This window comes from Dama dama, chromosome 22 (genome assembly GCF_033118175.1).
Source record: "Dama dama isolate Ldn47 chromosome 22, ASM3311817v1, whole genome shotgun sequence".
Classification (NCBI taxonomy): Eukaryota; Metazoa; Chordata; class Mammalia; order Artiodactyla; family Cervidae; genus Dama; species Dama dama.
The window spans coordinates 10,946,802-10,967,315 of NC_083702.1; the positions used below are offsets into that span (position 1 = coordinate 10,946,802).

The 20,514-nt window shown below is 54.5% G+C and overlaps 1 protein-coding gene across 4 annotated transcripts in view; it reads left to right on the top strand.

The window, feature by feature from the left end:
- MICAL3 (microtubule associated monooxygenase, calponin and LIM domain containing 3) overlaps positions 1–20,514 on the top strand; it is a 141,716-nt gene that overhangs the window by 89,916 nt on the left and 31,286 nt on the right. For 3 of the 4 annotated variants that reach the window (XM_061124605.1, XM_061124606.1, XM_061124607.1), the window contains 3 exons: positions 3,384–3,570; positions 7,905–7,993; positions 8,690–8,777. In XM_061124605.1, coding sequence (XP_060980588.1) covers positions 3,384–3,570; positions 7,905–7,993; positions 8,690–8,777 — 364 coding nt within the window. Of the gene's footprint in view, positions 1–558; positions 667–2,825; positions 2,934–3,383; positions 3,571–7,904; positions 7,994–8,689; positions 8,778–20,514 lie in introns of all 4 variants that reach the window. The other variant, XM_061124604.1, reaches the window with a different exon arrangement.

The window sequence follows — 20,514 nt, forward strand, 5'->3', positions numbered from 1 at the left end:
CCGAGGGGTGCCTCTTCCCTGCACCCTCCAGGTATCTCAGCCCGAACCTACAGGAAACGAAGCAATTACCGCCCGCCGAGTTCTTGGCCCCTTCTCGCTGGGGCCCGGAGAATCTGGCTGCTTGGCCCACTAGCTCCACGTGCTGCATGGGGGCTGCAAGGGTTGGGGGCTGGTTCCAGGGTCAGAGAAGTCTCAGCCCCACCAGAAGAAGGAGGGGCCACTTTCCTGGCTTTTATGTAAAAAGAGTGAGCTTCGCTGCAGATCTGCTGTCCCTGTGGTCCTCTCCACGTCAGGCCAGCAGAGTGATGAGCTGATGGAATCCCCTCTGCCCAAGAGAGATTCCAGCTCAGGCCATGAGGGGCTCAGCAGGGCGCACAGGATGTGTGGGCTGGACCCCGCCTGGAATGAGCCATTGCTGCTGCTGGAACTAAGAGTGTTTTTTTTAACTGCATTTGTTATCCAGATAAAGGGTCTGAAACTGCCAAGTTCTTTGTGTTCAGGACCGTGTGTGACTTTTAATTTCACATTTCCTTTGGTTTTTTTTCCTCCATCTTGTAGCCAGAACCTGAGCCTTCTCGTCGATTTTTTGTCGATCAGTGGGAGCTTTCCCTAAGCCTCCGCTCCGCCAGCCGCCCTGCTTCTCCTTCCTCCGACTCCCTCCGACAGGTAGCTCGGCTCCTTCAGGGCAAAGCCGCTTCCTCGCCAGCCTCCACTCTTCTCCCACACAAACGTCCTTCCTGTCTCCTTAGGGACCCTGCTGTGTGTGTCCTTCATGCATGTGAGGGTGGCAGGCGTCCACCTGAGTTCAGACGGCTGCTTGCTTCACTGCAGCAAGTTCCGTCCATGTCAGCCCACATTCGCCATATTCCAACCATACCAGTTAATGATAAAGCGTTAACTCCACGTGCCTTCTTATTAATGCGTTATAAAATAAGAACTGTAGTGTAATTAAATCCTGAAGGGAGTGGTGGCTAGCCAGTATTCCAGGTGCCTCTTGAACTGTAATCATGTGAGGAAAGAGCTCCGCTGGGTCCTACGATGGAGCTGTCCCAGATGTGCAGGGTTTTCAGACAGGTGGCAGGGCCCTCGGCCCATCCTGTCTGTCCCTGTTCTTGAGCGGCTGGCAGACTGTGCAGAAAGGAGTGCGTGTGTGGTGGCCCCAGTGTCAGTCCAGAGATAGCTACATTGCGGCTGTTTCTTGAGAGTTGGGAGAGGAAAACCATCTGCTGTTCACGCTGAAAACAAAGAGCACTGAAGGTGACAGGTGCTTTTGTGCCAGGCAGCCCTGGGCTGCGCTTGCTGAGGGTGCTGGTTTCTGGTGGGAGCACAGGGTCCCGGCCGAGCTGGGATGACCCTGAACTTGCTCCATGTCACGGCCTTCGACGCGGTGTCTGGTCCACGCACTCACTCGTCTGCTGCAGGGGGTGTGCTGTTTTCTGCCCCTGGGGTCAGCTTGGCTGCACCTGAGTGTCTGTCTGTTTGAGGCTTACGCTCCCCTCATGTCTCTATCTAAAGAGGCCTAAGAGCCTAAGAGCCAGTTGTGTTTCTCGACCACTGGTGGGTATAAACTGTGAATTAATGAGCAAATGGCACTAATCTTTGGAAATCTCCTTATTTTAAATTGAAAACATAATTGAGCCCTCAGTTCCAGCTGAACCTTGGGAACTGCCCGATGCGCCACTGCTGTCCTCGTAGTTAACGCAGGGTCCGTTTCCCTGGAGCGTTTCTCTGGTGTCCTCGCCCCACCCGGGACGTGCCACTGCTCAGGCCGGTGGTTCCTTCCCATATGGCTACCTGCCGGGATTGCTGGCATCCCTAGCCCTCCTGCATGTTCTGGATGCGGAATAAGAGAGAGGGCTCCTCAGACCCGCTGGCACACGGCTGCTGAGAATGTCACACACACATGGGCTGTGGCGAGGCTTCAGCCTCATTCCCTGCAGACTATCTCAAAGCAGGATTTCCACAAGAAAGCTTGCTATTGAAATGCGTAGTTTTCTCGTGACTTCTTCAGCTTTGCTGGAAAAAGGGTTGAGGTGGTTGGATTTTTCTTTCATCTTGTTTCAACTTAATGAAGGACCCCTCCTGGATGGAAGCACATCTGGCTTCCACAGCAGCCCCGCAGACTCCTACAGCGGCATCAGCAGTGCCCTGGCCAGTCCGGACGGCTTTGGCCTCAGGGCCCAGGGGAACACAGAACTCTCCATGGGAGAACGGGCAGAGGAAGGTTCTTCCTGGTAAAGCCAGGGCCTCTGATGCCCAGCACGGGGCCTCTGAGTGCAGCAGTTACCAGTGAGGACAGATGTCATCCCCGGGGACACAGGTTACCCAGGCGGAGAGTCGGCCTTGCTGTCTTTCTATCAGTAAATGAGGAAGTAGCTCCCCAAGCCCTCTCCCAGGCCGGGGATGTGCCCGCTCTCTGGTGCCCGCTGTCTACGGAGCCGGGGTCGGGGGTGTCCCCTCGAGTTCTTCATATGCAGTTTGAGCCACTGGGCCATAGGCCCTTCCCACTCTTGTCTGTTCACATCCACCCTGTCCTCCCGCCTGCCTGTCCCCTGCACTTCATCCAGAGATGTGAGAGACAACAGGTTCTCCTTCCTGAATTTCGCTGTCCCTGCAGCCGTTGCCCCCGCCTGTGCTGACGCCAGCGTGTGGACACTGACACCTTGTCCCCTGCTCGTGGGCACCGTGTTGGCATGTTTGTTGCTGCACCTGTGTTCATTTTATACCTTTCAAAGATTTTTTTTTTCCCCTGTCTTCTTAATTTATTTATTTTTTTCCTTCTCATTTTCCTTCTTTCTGGTCATTTTACAATCTCCAACCAATAGAAGTATATAAAGATGTACACGGGCGGAGTGAGCTCATTGGCTGAGCAGATAGCCAATCAGCTTCAAAGGAAAGAACAACCCAAAACCCTTCTAGACAAGAAGGAACTGGTAAGATACGCTAAGGGCACTGTCTGTCTGGATAAGGCGGCTCTGGAGAACACACCTGCTTTGCTCTAAGTAGCTCTAGTGACATACGCAGCCACTATGTGCCATGTGGTGTGTGTGTGTGTGTTTTTTTTTGAGGTGTCTGTATTTTGTAACTGACCTTCCAGGACTGAAATTGTTGTTCAGAATGTTGTGTGAACGGTATACACAGAATCTCCTAGTGAGTGCTCTAGGGCCCAGGAGCCTGTGTCCATGGAGAACCACAGGCGCACCATCAGATCAGAGTCTGTTGAAAGAACTTGGTTTGATCATTAATAAATAGCGGAGAACAGACTCAGTGCCGAGTGCTGCGTGGGCACGAGACTCCATTCCCCAGGCTGAGCCGCTTAGTGAGGGTCGTGCACCTGGGGAGTGCTAGGAGACCTCTCCCTGACCTGTGCCTCCTTCCCCCAGGGCTCCATAAAGAAGGAGTTCCCGCAGAACTTGGGAGGCAGCGACACCTGCTATTTCTGCCAGAAGCGGGTCTATGTGATGGAGCGGCTGAGCGCCGAGGGCAAGTTCTTCCACCGGAGCTGCTTCAAGTGCGAGCACTGTGCCACCACCCTGCGCCTCTCAGCCTACGCCTACGCCCTCGAGGACGGTGAGCTCCCCATGCCGAGGTGCACCCGGACACGGTCCCCACTGCTTGCTCACACAGATGCTTTCTTTCCACCTCTCCTGAGCATTCCCCCCCACCCCTCTCTAGTCTGTGTTCTAAGAGTCTGTCCCGTAGATCCATCCATAGAGTCACTAGGCAGTGTCATAGATGACTCGGTGACCATGGAGAAGAGAAGGGCATGTGTTTACCTAAACGCCTGCCCTGGCTTCACAGATAACCTGCTCTCCTACCTCACGGCCGGATCTTAAGACGAAAGGGGCCAGGGAGAATAAGTCTTTTTGTCTTTACTTTAGAGAAGAAGAATCACAGTCTTATAGAAGCCGCGTTTCTTGCCTGAGGTCAGTGGCAGCACATTGAAGCTGCGTCCTTGGCCACTGTTCTCGGACTTTGGCTTCCCGAAGGTGCCCGAGTTGTGCGCGTTGTCACCCGTTCTCTCTTGCATCTGCATCTCTGTGGAATTGAGAGCACGTGGCACAGGCCTTTGTCTGGTTTACTGTGCTGGTCCAGCCCTGGCCTTTTGTGGTATTTGTTGATTTCATAATGGAATGACCTTGATAAGGCAGAAGGTGGAGGATTATGCAGACTGGTAACAAAAACCTAATGGAGAGGCGTGTCTGCCACCTGAAAAACCTTGGGGTTAACTGGAAACAGTCACCCAAGACATTGATGATTTCACACCCGTTCCTACAGGACCCCAGAGGGACTTTCTGAGAGGCCGTCTTACTGATCCAAAAGTGATGAAAAGATGCAGGTGAATAGGAGGGGGAGTGAATCCTGGTGGGGTGGCCTTGACACAGGAGGGGACCGCCCTGTGATGAGGAGATAGTCACTCATCCAGGTTCTTTGAATAGTGAGTGAGAGGAACTGAGGAAAGCTGGCTCTTACTGTTGTGGCCTCTGGTCCTCTAGTAACACGAATGGAAAGCGAGGGCAGGGGTGCAGCTCTCTGTACCCCACACACCGGGTCTTTGGAGAACGCCTTTGATCTCCCCGATGGGCTTGGTGAGTGAAGCCCGCCCAGTGTTTCTGTCTGTGAAGTTTGCCTGAAAGGATCCCTCCAGCTCCAGCGAATCGATCCACAAGTATTTTTGCCCCTAGATTCTGTGCCACACCTGGAGACACATTCTTCTGTGGGAGTGGATAGAGTGTAAGCAGACTGGGTCCTGCATGGGATGCCCTGGCAGCAGGCAGCGTGAGAGTGGCCGTGGGCTCCAGGGCACAGTGCAGACTGACTTTGTACAGTGCAGAGGAGGAGGGATCCATGATGCTCAAAGTGTCAGGAAGGACCTCACCTGTCCTGGGTGGACTCTGGAGAGCGGTGGGTGAGGCTTCCTTGCCTTCCTGGAATAAATCCCACTTGATAATGGTGTCTGATCCTTTCAAAGTGCTGTTCAATTTGGTTTGCTAATATTTTGTGGAGAATTTTTGCACCTGTGTTCATCAGGGATATTGGTCTGTAGTTTTCTTGCAGGCTCCTTATCTGGCTTTTGATATGAGGGTGATGGTGGTCTCATGAACGAGTTGGGAGTGTTCCTGTTCAGTTGTTTGGGTACATTTGAGAAGACTTGTTGTTAGTTCTTTAAATGTTTGATAGCATTCACCAATGAAATCATCCGGTCCAGGGCTTTTCTGTTTTGCTAGAATTTTAATCCCTGATTCAGTCTCCTTACTCAGTACTGGTCAGTTGAGATTTTGTTCTTTATGACTGAGGTTTGATAAATTATGTTTCTAGGAATTTATTCATTTACTCTAGGTTATCTAGATTGGCAAATAGTTGTTTTTAGTAGTTTCTTAGGATCCTTTGTATTTCTATGGTATCAGTTGTAATGTCGTCTTTTATTTCTGATTTTATTTATTTGAGTCTTCTCTCTGTTTTTCTGAATTAGTCTGATGTCGGTTTCATTGATCTTTTCTATCGTGTTCCTTGTTAGGTCCTCTTATTTTTAACTTCAAGAATAGGAAAGTTCATTTGTTAAAGGAGTTGCTCTCTCCAAATGAGAATGATGAATGGGATTACTCCGGTTTCAACAGTTTTCTCTAACAGGGTCTATCCTTTAATTTTCAAAACCTTGACTGTAAGTGGGAGTAAATAAAAGGTTAAGGAAAAAACACCCCTCTGTGACTGAATTCCACTACCAACATCAAGGGAAAAGCCAAGTTTGGCATTAATTAAGCTTGTGGTCCCACCCGCAGCAGGACACACACGTTATGCAACAGGACACATGAATTATGCAATAGGACACACACGTTATGCGACAGGACATATACATTATGCAGTAGGACACACGTTATGCAGTATGACACACACGTTATGCAGCAGGACACATGTTATGCAGCAGGACACTTGGGTTATGCAGTGGGACACATGCGTTATGCAGTGGGACACATTATGCAGCAGGACATGCGTTATTAAGTAGGACACACGTTAGGCAGCAGGACACACGTGTTATGCAGTAGGACACGCGTTATGCAGCAGGACACACGTGTTATGCAGTAGGACACGCATTATAAAGTAGGACACGCGTTATGCAGCAGGACACACGTGTTATGCAGTAGGACACATGTTATAAAGTAGGACACGTGTTATAAAGTAGGACACGCATTATGCAGCAGGACACACGTGTTATGCAGTAGGACACATGTTATAAAGTAGGACACGTGTTATGCAGCAGGACACACGTGTTATGCAGTAGGACACGTGTTATAAAGTAGGACACACGTTAGGCAGCAGGACACACGTGTTATGCAGTAGGACACGCGTTATAAAGTAGGACACGTGTTATGCAGTAGGACACGTGTTATAAAGTAGGACACGTGTTATGCAGTAGGACACGTGTTATAAAGTAGGACATGTGTTATGCAGTAGGACACGTGTTATAAAGTAGGACACGCGTTAGGCAGCAGGACACGTGTTATGCAGTAGGACACGTGTTATAAAGTAGGACACGCGTTAGGCAGCAGGACACACGTGTTATGCAGTAGGACACGTGTTGTAAAGTAGGACACGCGTTATGCAGCAGGACACACGTGTTATGCAGTAGGACACGTGTTGTAAAGTAGGACACGCGTTATGCAGCAGGACACACGTGTTATGCAGTAGGACACGTGTTATAAAGTAGGACACGCGTTAGGCAGCAGGACACACGTGTTATGCAGTAGGACACGTGTTGTAAAGTAGGACACGCGTTAGGCAGCAGGACACACGTGTTATGCAGTAGGACACGTGTTATAAAGTAGGACACGCGTTAGGCAGCAGGACACACGTGTTATGCAGTAGGACACGTGTTATAAAGTAGGACACGCGTTAGGCAGCAGGACACACGTGTTATGCAGTAGGACACGTGTTGTAAAGTAGGACACGCGTTAGGCAGCAGGACACACGTGTTATGCAGTAGGACACGTGTTATAAAGTAGGACACGCGTTAGGCAGCAGGACACACGTGTTATGCAGTAGGACACGTGTTATAAAGTAGGACACGCGTTATGCAGCAGGACACACGTGTTATGCAGTAGGACACGTGTTGTAAAGTAGGACACGCGTTATGCAGCAGGACACACGTGTTATGCAGTAGGACACGTGTTATAAAGTAGGACACGCGTTAGGCAGCAGGACACACGTGTTATGCAGTAGGACACGTGTTATAAAGTAGGACATGCGTTAGGCAGCAGGACACACGTTATGCAACAGGATGCAATGTTACCCCAGGACCCAGACAGCCCAGGTGGGCACAGCTGAGCGCTGGGAACTACTGCGGACCCTGAGGATGCCCTGTGCATGCCGATGCTTTTTATTAGGCTTAATTCTGTTTTGTTCTAGTCAGGGTCAGTTGTAGGACTTTTTTATTTGTTCTGCGTTGTCTTTAATGCTGATATGACCCACTAAGGATCTGAGCTGCAGTTTGACCTGCGCCGAGTCGCACATGGTTGCCAGAGGGCCACGGCAGAGCTGATGTTCAGGGCTGCCCCACCCGTGGCAGCCTTCCTGCCTCCAGCACTGTGTTCATCCTCGGTGCCCCCAGAAATGCTCCTCCAGCTCTTCATGTGACCGCATCTTTGTTCTGCACACACAGCCACTTTGTTTGCTGGCCCCGCTGTACAGGCTGCAGTCTCTGCTCTGAGCCCTGATTGGGTGATGGCTCCGTGGCCTCCACACATACGGGCACAGGGAAGAGGAGGGCGTGGCCTTCCTGGATGAGAGCCCTGGCCTGGGCAAGGTCGGGCTGGGGCGATGGGGACGCGTGTGCCAAGACCAGGGGTCAAGTCCGGCATTTCAGAGACTTGCTCACTCCCTCTTCCCCTGCCCCTTGCTGCCTGCAGGTAAATTCTACTGCAAGCCACACTACTGTTACCGGCTGTCCGGCCCTGCGCAGAGGAAGAGACCGGCAGGGGCGCCTCTGTCTGGAAAGGTAACGGGGCTGGGCTGCAGGGTTGGGGGCAGCAGGTGACCATCCAGTGTGGTGACAGCTCAGGCATGGCCAACAGACCCTGGGTGACCAGCGAGCAGCCCTTCCTGTGAGTGGGAGGGTCTGAGAAGTGGTATTGGTCTGATTTGGGGAGGGGCAGCATGTCAGGCCTCATCGAATGTTGGGTTTCACTATGGAAGTGTTCTTGCCAGCACCTGAGCTACATTGGGAAGAGCCTGTGCACCCCTCCCTTCTGATCGTTCTGTGTAAAAAAGCCTTTGCCTTGAAAGTTGCACCTTTCCTGAGAGGAGGACGTTAGAAAAGGACTTGGCTCAAAATAAATGTTCTGTAGCCAACTCCTTTAACTTTGTTTATTCTGGGGGCCACTCATCTAAGAACTTTATCTTAAAAATCTGAGCATAGTTAGCTCCCTGCTTGTCTTTTCAAGTGAGCTTGGTATCCTCTCTGATGGGGTGTTCCTGTGTGTGTCAGCAGCTGACCATTGCTTCCCGGAGGGCCTCTGGGGTGGCAGAGAGCTGGTGGGAAGGGATACCAGGCACCTCTGGACCATGACTCCTGCGACCTCTGTGACGAGTGTCCTGGCACATCTCTGGGTTGCCTGGTGAGGGCAGCCGACCACAGTGAGGTGTCACCGTGTCTTGAGATGTGGTGCCTCACTCAGTCATCTTCCTCTCCTAGGAGGCCCGGGGACCCCTGCAGGACAGCCCGGCCGCAGACGCCAGCGGACGGCCCAGCACCAGTGCCAGCCCTGCTGAGAGAAGCCCAGGTAGCCTCACTTCCTTGTTTGGCTGGGTGGCGCGTCACTCGCTCGGCCTCTGCGACAAGGCCAAGGGGATGAGCCAGCACCTCCAGTGCAGCATTTCGTCGATTGGGCATCAGGCAGCCCAGAACCCTCCGGACTCCTTTTTCATGTGCCAGCTGCTTGCTTTCGGAGTCCCCTTCCTCTATGGGCTGTCGGAGGTGCTGGTGCAGATCCGAGGGGAGTTTCACTGGCCCACTGTGAGCCAGTAGGGCACCGTCAGGTCAGCGGCATTGCCCACACTTCGTGCCGTCTGTTCCAAGTCTCAGAGTTTTATTGCCGGGCCCTGGGATCTGCCCACATCCATCAGACACCTGGTGGCCAAGCCCAGGCCTGTCCAGAGAAGAGGAGTTCAGAGCTGGCTACTTTTAGCACTGACCTACGTGACGAGCCAGGGCAGCAGGGCCTTCCTGTAGTCCCTCTTGGTGGGCTCCTCAGGCCGAGTGTGGAGCTGTGAGAAGGCCCCGGGGTTTGCACACACGCTCACCTGCACTGGATCTCCTCTGTCCCCTTCGCTGCACTGGTGTCTGGGGCAGTTCCTGTTGCTCTCCCCACACCTGTGACTGCTGAAGGACAGGCCCTGGCTGGTTCCACTTTAACCTCTTCCTGCATCAGGAGGCGAGTGCCGCCACCCGCACTTCTAAAAACATTTATTCTGATCTCGGAAGGCAGGAAGAGAAGGGCTCACGGAACCAGCTTTGTTGTGAGGAATAGTGTTTTTTCCCTTAAAGCTGCTTCTCCCTACTCTCTGCCAAAGCAACCTGCGTGGGGTGTCCACAGTCCCACAGATGCGGGTGGTCCCGGGGACCTATGCAGCCCCGCCTGGTCACAGGCCAGCTCACTGCAGCCGGTGGGAGAGGAAGTCGTCAGGGCCCTGCTGTCACCTGTCACAGGTGTCCTCCCGTCCACAGAAATCACCACATGGAAAGCACAGGTTATCAGCTAGATGGAGAGGAGTTGGTCATAGGATTCCCAAAGGGAGGAGGAATAGGGTGGTCCTCTTGGTCCTCAGACGGGAGGTTGGTAGCGCTGCTCCTCTGACCGCGCTTTGGAACTGATGGAGCCCCGGGGGCAGGACGTAGGAGAGCTCAGCTCTGCTGGTGCGTGTGCCTCGCTCTGATCTGGGCAAGTCTGCAAGTGCCCTGCAGGTTGGACCAACATTTTATAGCCATGTTTAAGCCACAAAGGACTTGCTACCCCTTAAACTTATAATCCATCTTTCTTATGAGGTGCTGAGGGCTCCTGAGTCGGGGAGGGACTGGCAGAGATGCGGGCATGTGCCTTGGAACAGGTGAGCACTACCTGGGGCTCAGCACACAGCCAGGGCGCTCAGCCTCTTGTGAACATCTGCAGAAGAATGAAGCCAGCGGGGGTCAGGCAGTTCCTGGTCATGCACTCGATCTGGTTCAGTTTGCCGTCCGTCTGTCTGCTTTGGAAGGACTTCAGGATTTTAGGAGCTGTGAAGAGTGAAGGGTTCCGTAGAGAAGAGGAACCTTCTCTGAAGCAGGGATAGAAGATGAGAGCTGGGCTTGTGACTGAATCAAAGGCCTGTGGGCCTTCTTGATTTTGAGGGAGACGCACCTCTCACAGCACGCGGGGTTTAGGATGTGAGCCCTGGTTGGAGGTACCCTGTGGGCAGCAGTGAGCCAGTGCCCAGAGCACTGGGGTCCTGCCTTTGGAGACCTGGGCTTTCAGAACGATGGCTCTGAGTGTGGACACACCCCAGGACCAGCACTTCCCCTCCGTAGGAGAGGAGCAGGACATGGGTGCCTGTTACACTTGGCATGACGTTGATTTTTTTCTACTCCTTTAATAGGAAAAAAAAAAAAAAAACCATTTAACTGGAACCTTGTTTTGAAGAGATTCAGAAAAATTCAGGTGTTGGAGGGCTTCAGAATGTGTGCTGTGGACGGCAGTTGTCAGGCCAGGTCCTGGCACGTGCCCTGGGCTGCACTCTGAGCAGGAGTGAGTGGTGCATGGAGTGTGGTTCACACCCGGGTCCCCGTTCCCCGGAAAGTGGGGCTGGAGGAGCCGTGACTGGTCGGCTGTTGTGCATCTGCCCCCTTTAGTCTGTGGCGTTTCCCTCCATTCCCTTGTGTTCGCCTCTTCCACCACAAAATTACTACTGTTGCCAAAAATACAAACACAACCTGTGAGTTAGAACCTAGTCCAACGTCCTGTCTCTGGCAGCCTGGCCTGTGGCTGCTGCCTAGTTTAACATCTTTGTTTGTGATGTGCTTTTAATGTAGAAACCCTCTTTTCTGTTCTCAGTCTGTAACTAGTTTGTCTCCGAGCTTCTTACATTGGCTGCTGCAGGTTCGTGGACCTGGCACAGGTTTCCTTACCCTGGCCTCAGAGTACCTGCCTGTAGGAAACATTTGGAGAACAGGTAGAGAAAGAAAACCCCAGATGGTACATTTTCCCCTTGAGTACAAGACCCTCAGTTGCAGGTTTTGAGACCCTTTCTTCATTCTTTACACCTCGTATGGTGGGGAACCAGAACTGAAGTGTACAGGTGGGAGTCATGGGGATCAGAAACGCTGTCCTTCCAGTCCCTGCGACAGACATGGGACGGGGAGAAGGCTTCATTGTCTGTCATCTTACGGAAAGATGATCTTAACACACATGGCTGTCTGGCTGGGCACTGCCTGCCCCCATCCCTAGGCAGACCTGCATGGCACCCGCGTTCCGTAGTGGGCATGCTGAGTGAGCACTCGGAAACCAGGTGTTTACCTCACCAGCTGGGACGGTCGCATGGCAGGACGACTCCGACCCATCCTGGGTTCCTGCCCTCAGGAGGGAGTTATTGCCAGATCTCCCACTGCTTCCCAAGTCTGCTTCCGTTTCTGGAAAACCTGTTAGTGAGGCAGAGAATTCCACATCCAGCTTCCCTGCCCAGTCCTGAGAGTCGTAGCAAATGGTGATGTATGCACGTTTACATATATACACACACGTGCTTGTACTAAACTTCATGTGTAGCAGGTGTTTGATATATGCACATTTACATATATACACACATGCGCTTGTACCGGTTTAGCTTCATGTGTATAAGTACACGTTTACATATTGTGCCCTGAGTAATAATCACAATCCTAGTGGAGCTTTTTCTAAAGCTTCTCTTTCCTTGGTTCTGGTTTACCTGGGGACCTGGCCTAGCTTAGTGTTCTGGTCGGGGCTTGGAGGGAGCAGAGAAGCCGGGCTCCTGGTGGAGGGGGAGACTGCGGGGTGAGTGTCTCAGAAAGCAAGCAGAGCATACTCCCAGCACCAGAGACCAGGGGCACAGGGCTCTCTCTCAGGGGCCCTGAGGACCGCTTCGGTTCCAAGGCGTGTCTGACTCCCTGGGCCTGTTACTGCAGCTTCCTGCTGTCTCTTGGTGTTCAGTGTATCTGTAGACAGTGGAATCCCATAGTCTGTCCTGAGAGTGGCCTCAGCGTGGCCTTGAAGGCCTGACCAGTTAGTTAAGGGGTTCCACACCCCACTTTTCCTGAGCCGTTAAGCAGCAGTGGGTCTCCAGGCATGGTACGGAGACCAGAGCTGTGTCAGGGATGCCCGCCTTTCTACCTCCGGCCTGCCTTCTGTGAAGCGTCGTGCTTGCCTTTAATCTGTGCTGTTGTGAGTTTTGGTGTGTTTCTTTGTGAGCTGTTTTTATTTAATTGTGTAACTTTGTTTTTTCCGTCAAACTGTTTTCTGTGAAACTAAGGTGTTGTGCTTCTATTTTTTTTTTTTTTTTTTTTAACAAATGTTACCGTTCTTATTTAAGAGAATAAATTCCAAACAATCTTCAGGTTTCTGAGTATTTCTTTTCCTCCCCTTTCTCCTGATTGGAGGGTGGGAAGGGCCCCCTCAGGCAGGTCTCGGGAGTGGGCTTGACAGCACTGTGCCTCAGGACTCTCGCTCCGGGGCTGGGTCGGGAGAGAGTGTAGGTGTACTGAAGTGGGGAGACAGCGTGTTTATACCTGAAGTAAAGGTTCCTGTCAGTGGAAAGGCCCCTGTTCTGGGGGCAGGGGGGCATGGTGGAAGACATTTGCTTGCTTCGTGGAGGAAGATGCCACCTGTGTTGCACATCCAGTCAGCCTGCATGAAGGCCCTGGGGGACGGGCAGGTGAGGAACAGAAACTCCCCCTGAGCCAGTGTCTGCTGGGGCCCCAGGCCGGTGTCCTCCCCCTGACGAGCCAGTGCCAGGCCCAGGAGCACGTCGGCACCTCTCCTCTGCTTGAGGCTTTCAGGCCACAGGGATGGTCCAGGTCTGTCCTCCCGACTGTTTCTTTCTGTGACATGGACCCTGAGCTGGGGGACCAGTTCTGCCTGACCGCTGGAGCCTGGAGGACTGAGCCTCCAAGACCCTCTCACATTTGCTGTGACCTTGGCAGTGCGTCCCATGGAGCCGGGCTCAGCCAGTCTGGGTGCTAAATTGGGCCCCGAGAGGGTGCCGCAGTGGGGTGAGGGACACTGACCACCCCGTCTGCACAGCTGTGCTCTAGGAGACAGGGTCTGGCTTGAAGGGCCTCTCCCCTCCACTCTTGGGTGCCCACACGGCTGCAGCACCTTGCTGGGTCCCGAATTCTTCTTGCCTGCCTCCTATCCCCCTTTCTCAGAAATCAGTCAGTCGGGTCTGTCCTGGCCTCTGCAAAAGGCCGGGAGAGAAAGAGCGGGTGAAGACCCTGGAGAATTCCCTTTGGGTCTGTTTCTTCCCAAAACTTCTTGAAACCCAGTCTCTTCTTTTCTCAACAATTCCCTGGCTGTTGCCCTGACTGGTACACTCTCCGAGAGGGCTCCTGTGTGCAGATGGGGGCACGGGACAGACCCTGGGTTCCGTCCTGCCCCCGAGGGACACACTGGAGACAAGTCCCCACACGGCCTTTCTGGGGTGTAGCGGCTTGCACGGGGCTTTGGGGAAACTCGTGCCTACACCCCAGGCCCTTTCGTAGAGCTCTGCGACTTCCCCAAGACTCCCGAACCAGGGCTTACCTTGCACCTCAGGGTCCAGCCCTGCACCCAGCGAGTGCTGGCCAGGAGACCGTCCCGAGGACCTGTGGGGATGAAGGCGTGGTGCTGGGTTGTGCCTCCTGCTCCACAGGTCCTCTGGACCAAGGGTGGGGACAAGGCTTTGCTCCAAGAAAGACAGTGATTGAGAGGGCAAGTCGCCCCCTCACCCACCCACCCAAGCCCTAACTCAAGCCAAGCAAACTTGACCTCGCCCTTGATAGTGTCTACAGGGGAGGTCAGAGTGCCCCCATCACTCACAGACACCTCTTGTTGGTGCAAAGGGCAGTTTGGGGATGCCTTTCCTCCTGGGGCTGTGCGGGTGATGACCAGGAAAGTTCTCACAGTCCAGTCGGGATTTCTGTTAGCTCTCACGTGTCCTTCACCTCTCTTTCTGTCCTTGCCAGCTCACTGTGGACTGTACGTTGACCGCATGAGCCTGTCCTCAGTGTGTGCGTTGAGTTCCTCTTCTGTGCTTGTGTAAGGTATCAGGGTTATTCCCACCGTGCCACTGTTGTTTCACAGTGTCCTCACCTGGAACTGTGGGTCTTTGGTAGTTGTTTTGTGTTAAGGGGCCCCGGTCTCCGGAAGAGCTCGGGCCCTCCAATCAGGCACCTGCTTCTCTTGAGTTCCTGCACCCCGGGTCCCGGTGTGCCTGGGCCTCCATCACAGCCAACTTCCTGAGAAAACTTGGCCCCACTGGGGCCCCTGTAGACCCAGGCTGCCAGGCGAGGCCCGGGGCCCCGGGAGGACCTGGGCCTCAGACGCGTGACAGCATCGGGGCTGTTTCCATGCAGAGGCCCAAATAGGCGTGCGTCATTCAGCTCTCGTGTTCTTCCATGGTGGTGACTCCGCACATCCTTGGAGGTGAGTTCCCGAGAGGGCGACCCTCCTGGGGCTAGGTGGCTTCTCAGAGGTCAGACCTGAAAGTGTGACTAGGGATCTGAGACCCCGAAGGGGAACAGTACGGCTGAAGTGGTCCCAGTATGGCTACAGCAGCCTGTTTACTCTTGTGTCCCTGTTTTCTAGAACCGAGTCAGGATCTAGAAGGATCTCCAGGTAGGAGAGACCCGTTGTGAAATTTCCCTCCCAGCATTTGCTACCAACAGACTTCTCTGGGTCAGTAGATTCTTCCTTTAAAAGAGGTTTTACCCTTGGTTCGGTCTCCTGTGGGTCACTCTGCACCGGCTCCCTGCCTGCCTTCAGTGAGGCAGAGCTTCCTTGGGGCCCCAGCACTGCTGGAGGCCCAGCCCCATGGGGAGCGGGTGTGGGTGTGGGCAGCCAGCCCCAGTGGAGGCTGGAGCCGTTGCAGGGCTCGGCGGCTGTGCTCCCGGCGACTGCAGACACCACGCCAAGGGCTGTGCTGTTTACAGCCGGGATGACCCATGTCTGCCCTGGAGTCCCCGTCAAATAAAAACAGAGTGAAGCTTGGCGTGTCGGGCTTCCCCAGTGACTGTACCGGTCAACCTGCTGCTGGAGCTGGTGTCATAGAAACTCAGAGCATGGTTCAGGAGGACGGGTAATGTTGATGCAGCAGGCATGCAGCACTTCTGTGCCAGGCGCTGTCCAGACGCAGCACTCCCCTGTAGCTGCGAGGAAGGCGGCATTTTGCAGACTGGATCGAGGCCACATAACCAACCTGGGCGGAGCCGGTGGAGTCTGCCTGCAGGACATAGCACCACCCTGGCACTGTCCGGCCTCCAGCCTCGGCTTGTCTGCTGGGGAGAGGGAAGAGCTGCTTATTGGCTCCGCAGAGATGACAGCGTTAAAGACATTCCTGAGCGCCCTGTGTCATCCGCGAGCGTGTGGTTATTCCCAGGAAATACGTCCCCAGCTTTTTAGCAGTGACCCCCACCCCCTGGCTGGGGATGTGCCTTTGCAAAGAGGGTGGATTCGAGAGCCAAGGGCATTCATCCCTAGTACGTGAAGGGGATGGTCAGAAGAGACCGAGGAGGAGAGCAGTGATGTTGAGCCAGCTTCTCCTCGTTTTCTCCGTATCAGCTGTCTTTGATGAATCGAATGAAACCAAGCCTGAAGTCATGTCAGTGAGAATAGACCGGAGCAACCTCTCCCCAGGAGGGTCTGTTGGGACCCTCCTGCCTGTCAGTCCCAAGGAGACGGGCTTGTGTTCAGGGGGATGATCAGTGCTGCTCCCTGGGCCCCAGTTTCTTCTCTGCTCTCGCATTTTATCACATCTAAGAGGCCCCGAGGGTGGTGCAGCTGACGTACTGCTCTACAGTTCTCAGCAGTGGCCCGGCCTGGCGCCCTGGGTGGGGTTGGCTGAAGGAGAGGGAGAGACAGGGTCTGCCTGATTCTGTACTGACAGTTGGAGCAGAATCATCAGGACAGGAAACACTGACCTTCTCATCTGTCTTGAGTTTGGGCCCCTCCAGGCTCCACTCACATCAAATGACCCTGACACCCGGCTGAGCAGGGAGTGTGCATCATTGCCCTCTGGGCTCTGCCATGTCGGGTCAGCTCCGGTTGGCACATGAGCACTCAGAGGCCTGAGCACATCGGGCCCAGCTGCAGGCAGGCGTGCTGAGACGGGCCCTGCGAGCCCACAGAGGATGTTTTGGGAAATGGAAAAATGAAGCAGTGTTTTTCCACATCGTGTTTCCAAGCCTGGTTTTCTCCCTGGGCTAGTGAGCGGACTTCCTGATGGACCTGTGGGCTTCTGTTCCCCAGGCCCTGCTCTGGAGGGCCGGGCGGGTGTGTGGGCAGCCCTTGCGTGGATGGCAGGAATGGACAGTTCCTGTGAGCCAGGCCACGCCGGAGGACTGGAAAGGGTGGGGTGGTGTGCCCAGCACGTGGGCCTGTGGGCCTGGCGTGGCCCTTCCTGGGGGGCTGCTCCACGTACTGCCCTCTGGGGTCAGGATGCCTCACCTGAGCAGCAGAGGTGGGCAGCAGAGGGGGATGTCTGAGCTCACCGCTCCATCCTAACGACCTTGTCCGTCGGGCTGTGGTCCAGCGTCTGGCGGGTGGCTGGCCCCTTGAGCTCGAGGTTGGAGACAGTCCCTTGTGACTTCCAGGCAGCATTCCGGGCTCAGTGCTGTTGACGTTTGGGTAGATACTTCTGTGTTGTGCGTTGTCGGCTGTTTGTAGAATCCGTGGATGTCAGGACCCCTTCCCAGGTTGGGATGTTGCCAGGAGACCCTGAAAGAGAAGATCATCTGGTTGACAACCACCATTCTAGACTAGAGTCAGAAGTGGGCACAGCGTGCAGGCGTGAAATCTGCTTCCATGTGGTCCTTCCCTGTGGGAGACCAGGCGGAGGGCGTGCGAGAACCAAGGCAGTGATGCAGGGTCTCCACCCTGGCAGGCTGTCAGCCCACAACCCCGTGTGGGAGCAGGCGTCCTTGCAGGTGCTGCAGACGCTGTCAGATGTTGAGAATGCGTTCTAGAACAGAGGTCCAGAAGTCTTTTATGACCCACAGTGGACTGCACTGCACCCTGGAACATGGTCATCCTCAGAGAACAGAGCCGGGCTAGGGAACACGTGCAGAGAAGGCGCTGACTTGGGCTCCAGCCCTGCAGCCTGTCACCCTGCCGTCTCCGGTCAGTGGTCTGTCTGAGGTTCAGCTTTTCTGTCTAATGAAGTTAGAAAACGTGAACAAAAGGCTCCCTGCTCCCCTTATCTCTTAAGGCTGTTGTCGGGAGCAAATAAGCTAGAACATATGGAAGCTGGTTGATCTAACAGGATTTCAGGACGACAGTCAGCCATGCTTGTTGGTGGGGCTTCCAGAAAATGCTGGGGTCATCAGAGTAAGTGTGAGTTCGGGTTGTTTCTGCTGACTGGGCAATGCGTCCTTCAGGGTGAGGACCGCACGGCCCAGTGGGCTGCGTTCCCAGACGGCAGAGGTTTGGGGAAACAGAACAGTGAGAAGGTCCTGTGTGTCTGGTCCTGAGACTGGGCCTGGGAGCTGGCCAGCACAGCACATTAAGTCCCTGCAGGGCTTCGCTAAATTTGGTCTTGCTTTTTCCTCAGCCTGCATGAATAGGCTGTGAGGTCACCTGCTGACTCTGTGACCACCAGAGGCTCTTCACTATAGCAACGAAGGGAAAGCAGTCACAGATGGGGTTTAGTGACGCTGAGTTGTCAGCACCCACGTGAGAGTCAGAGGAACAGCAGGGTCACAGCTTCCCGGGAACGGGGCCTGGGAGTGGTCTGGCTCCACCCACATCCGTCCCCCAGGGCCTTCTGTGCCGCCTCATGGCCCCTGCAGGATGGAGTCGGGACTGGACAGTGCCTTGTGGTGCCCGGCTGGCCGCTGGAAAGGGCTTTGTGCTCTCCTCCGTCAGCCTCACAGGGCCCTTGCCCAGACACTGGTCAGTCTCGGGGACTGGCCAGTGTCCAGGCCAGTCTCAAGGACGGTGGACAGACGAGACCCTGTGTTTCAGATGGTGGTTGTGGACCTGCTGGTGGAACTTGGCTCATTTCCAGAAACAAATCTTGGGCTACCTGGGGGGAGGGAGATGTTGTCTTCAACAGGAGCCTGCTGCAGAGCAGACAGCCTTTTGTGGAAGGCAGGGGTAGGGGTGGGCAGGTTTGTCCCTGTGATAGCTGAATTATGGGCAGTTTCTTAAAAATGTGCCCAGGGGCAGAGACAACTGGGAGTGCTCTGCATCAGAGGGCACCCTCCTCCCCGAGTCCCCATCCCCGTTTGAGGTGTGCTCGGAGGGTAGCTGGCGTGATACAGATGAACTTGAGTGCTGGGGGCCTGCAGAGGGTGCCCAAGGTAGCGGGAGGTGAGAGGCCTGGGCCGGGCTGACCTGTGGGGCCATCCTTCTCTTTACCTGCCGCGTATGTGATCAGCTGCATGAGTGGCTTGTGGACAGATTGCTTCCCTTGGGCAGATCACAGGGGCCTTCCTGTTTTTCGGGCGGCCCCTGTGGCGCCCCTGTGTGCACAGGTGTGTGGAGGCAGGTGGCCAGGTGGGAAGGCAAGAGTTTCAGCTGGAGCTCGGCTGGCGGGGACTAAAGAGCACCAGCAAACCCCAGTGCGCTCGTCACAGCTGCAGCTTCCCACAGGTTGACGCGGCAGATGGTTGGGCCCGATCGAGCTTCCCCTGTGAGGTGTTTCAGCACAGGAAAGACATATTACCTGGAGAGCTACACGGAACTCTGGGACGGTCTTTTAGTGGAGACCAGGGTATGTGCCTTAGAGAGAATGACATGTGCCAGGATTCCCACGTGCCAGAAAAGCACCCATGGGAGATGCTGCAATAATAGCAGCAAAAAGAATTTAACACTGGAAAACTAACATGAAAGCAAAAGTTCCCTGGGATCCTGCAGATGGGGAGCATAGGCCTGGGTGTGGACAAGCCCGTTGGCCTTCTGGAAAGGACTCCCTGGGCTGCGGGCTGTCCCCTCCCACCGGCTGGGTCTCCTGGGACAGCTCTGATTCATCCCTGTCGCACTTTCCCTCCTCGGTCCCTCTGTCACCGCTGACTCCTGGCAGGTCAGTGTCTCCCTCTTGCATCCACACAACATTCTTTTCTCTGTGCCTCACGTAAGCATACGGATGGACAAGTAGACAGTTGGCATGTGAGGAGTGGTCATCAATCCTGTCCTTCCATCTTTCGTCGAGTTCTGAGCTTCTCCGGAAGACCACCTGTCACCTGAGGCTGGCGGTGTGACTTGACCAGTCAAACCCAGTGTCGTTCTGTAGAGCCTGGGGTGTCACAGAAGCTGGGCCCCCGCCCTGGCGGGACGCGAGCCCCACAGCCTGCCTGCTTCCACCTGGGGTCCCTTTGCCGTGCTCTCCCTCGGCTTTCTGGTGCAGTAACTGCCATTTGCAGTCCAGGGCAAAGGGATACAGGAGACCTGTACAACTTGGGAGTGAAAAGGTTGCTGGACCTCAAGACGTATCACCTAGCTCGTGTGCGGAATGCTGCCGTGTACATGGTGAACATAGTAGAGAAGGGCAGTGTACGTGGGCACGGGGATGGCCCTTGTGAGTGTGTGCGTGTGTGTGTGTGTGTGAATATAATCCCCTTCACATGCACAGTAACCCTGGGCATGGGACTGTCCTCATTGAAGATCAGGAAATGTACTCTTCGTGTCGTGGGATTTTCCTAAGATCTTTCAGCCAGTTGCTGGTGTGGTCCAGTGTCTCGGGGGGGGTCTGTGTGACTCTGCGTCCACGTGCTGCATCTTGTCCCAGTGGGCACAGGCAAGAGTGGTTGGGGCGAGGGGGGCCTCTTTTGCCCGAGAGTGGGGTCACAGGTGTGTCAGGAAGTGTGAGGATGGAGATGGGAGTGGAGGGGGCATGGCAGTGACATCTGACATCTGAGCCCTTCAGAGTCCACGTGCCCTCTGCAGTCCTCAGAGTTCTTCACAAAGGAATGCTAGAGTCTAGAAAGCACTGCCTTGGGCCTCCCAGAGTAACAGCCGACCCAGGCAAGGTCATCAGTGATCTTCAGACCATGGACACAGGGGTGCTGGGAACAGGTAGTCCAGGGTCTCCATCCACAACTGCGCAAATCTGCTTGTTAATTCCAAAGGGGAAAGGTCCCTCTACAACACAGAGCCAACAAGCACCAGTTCAACCAAGCCATCCAGCTGGCATCACCAGGAATGAGGGGGCCTGACTGTTCTGTGTGGGTGCAGTTGCCCATGTAGGGGGGTCCCATGGAACAAAGAGCCTTTACCATAATCTCAACATGAGACAGACAATTGCACGGTGTGAGAAGCTCCGCAGCAGTTTCCCTGGACCGCC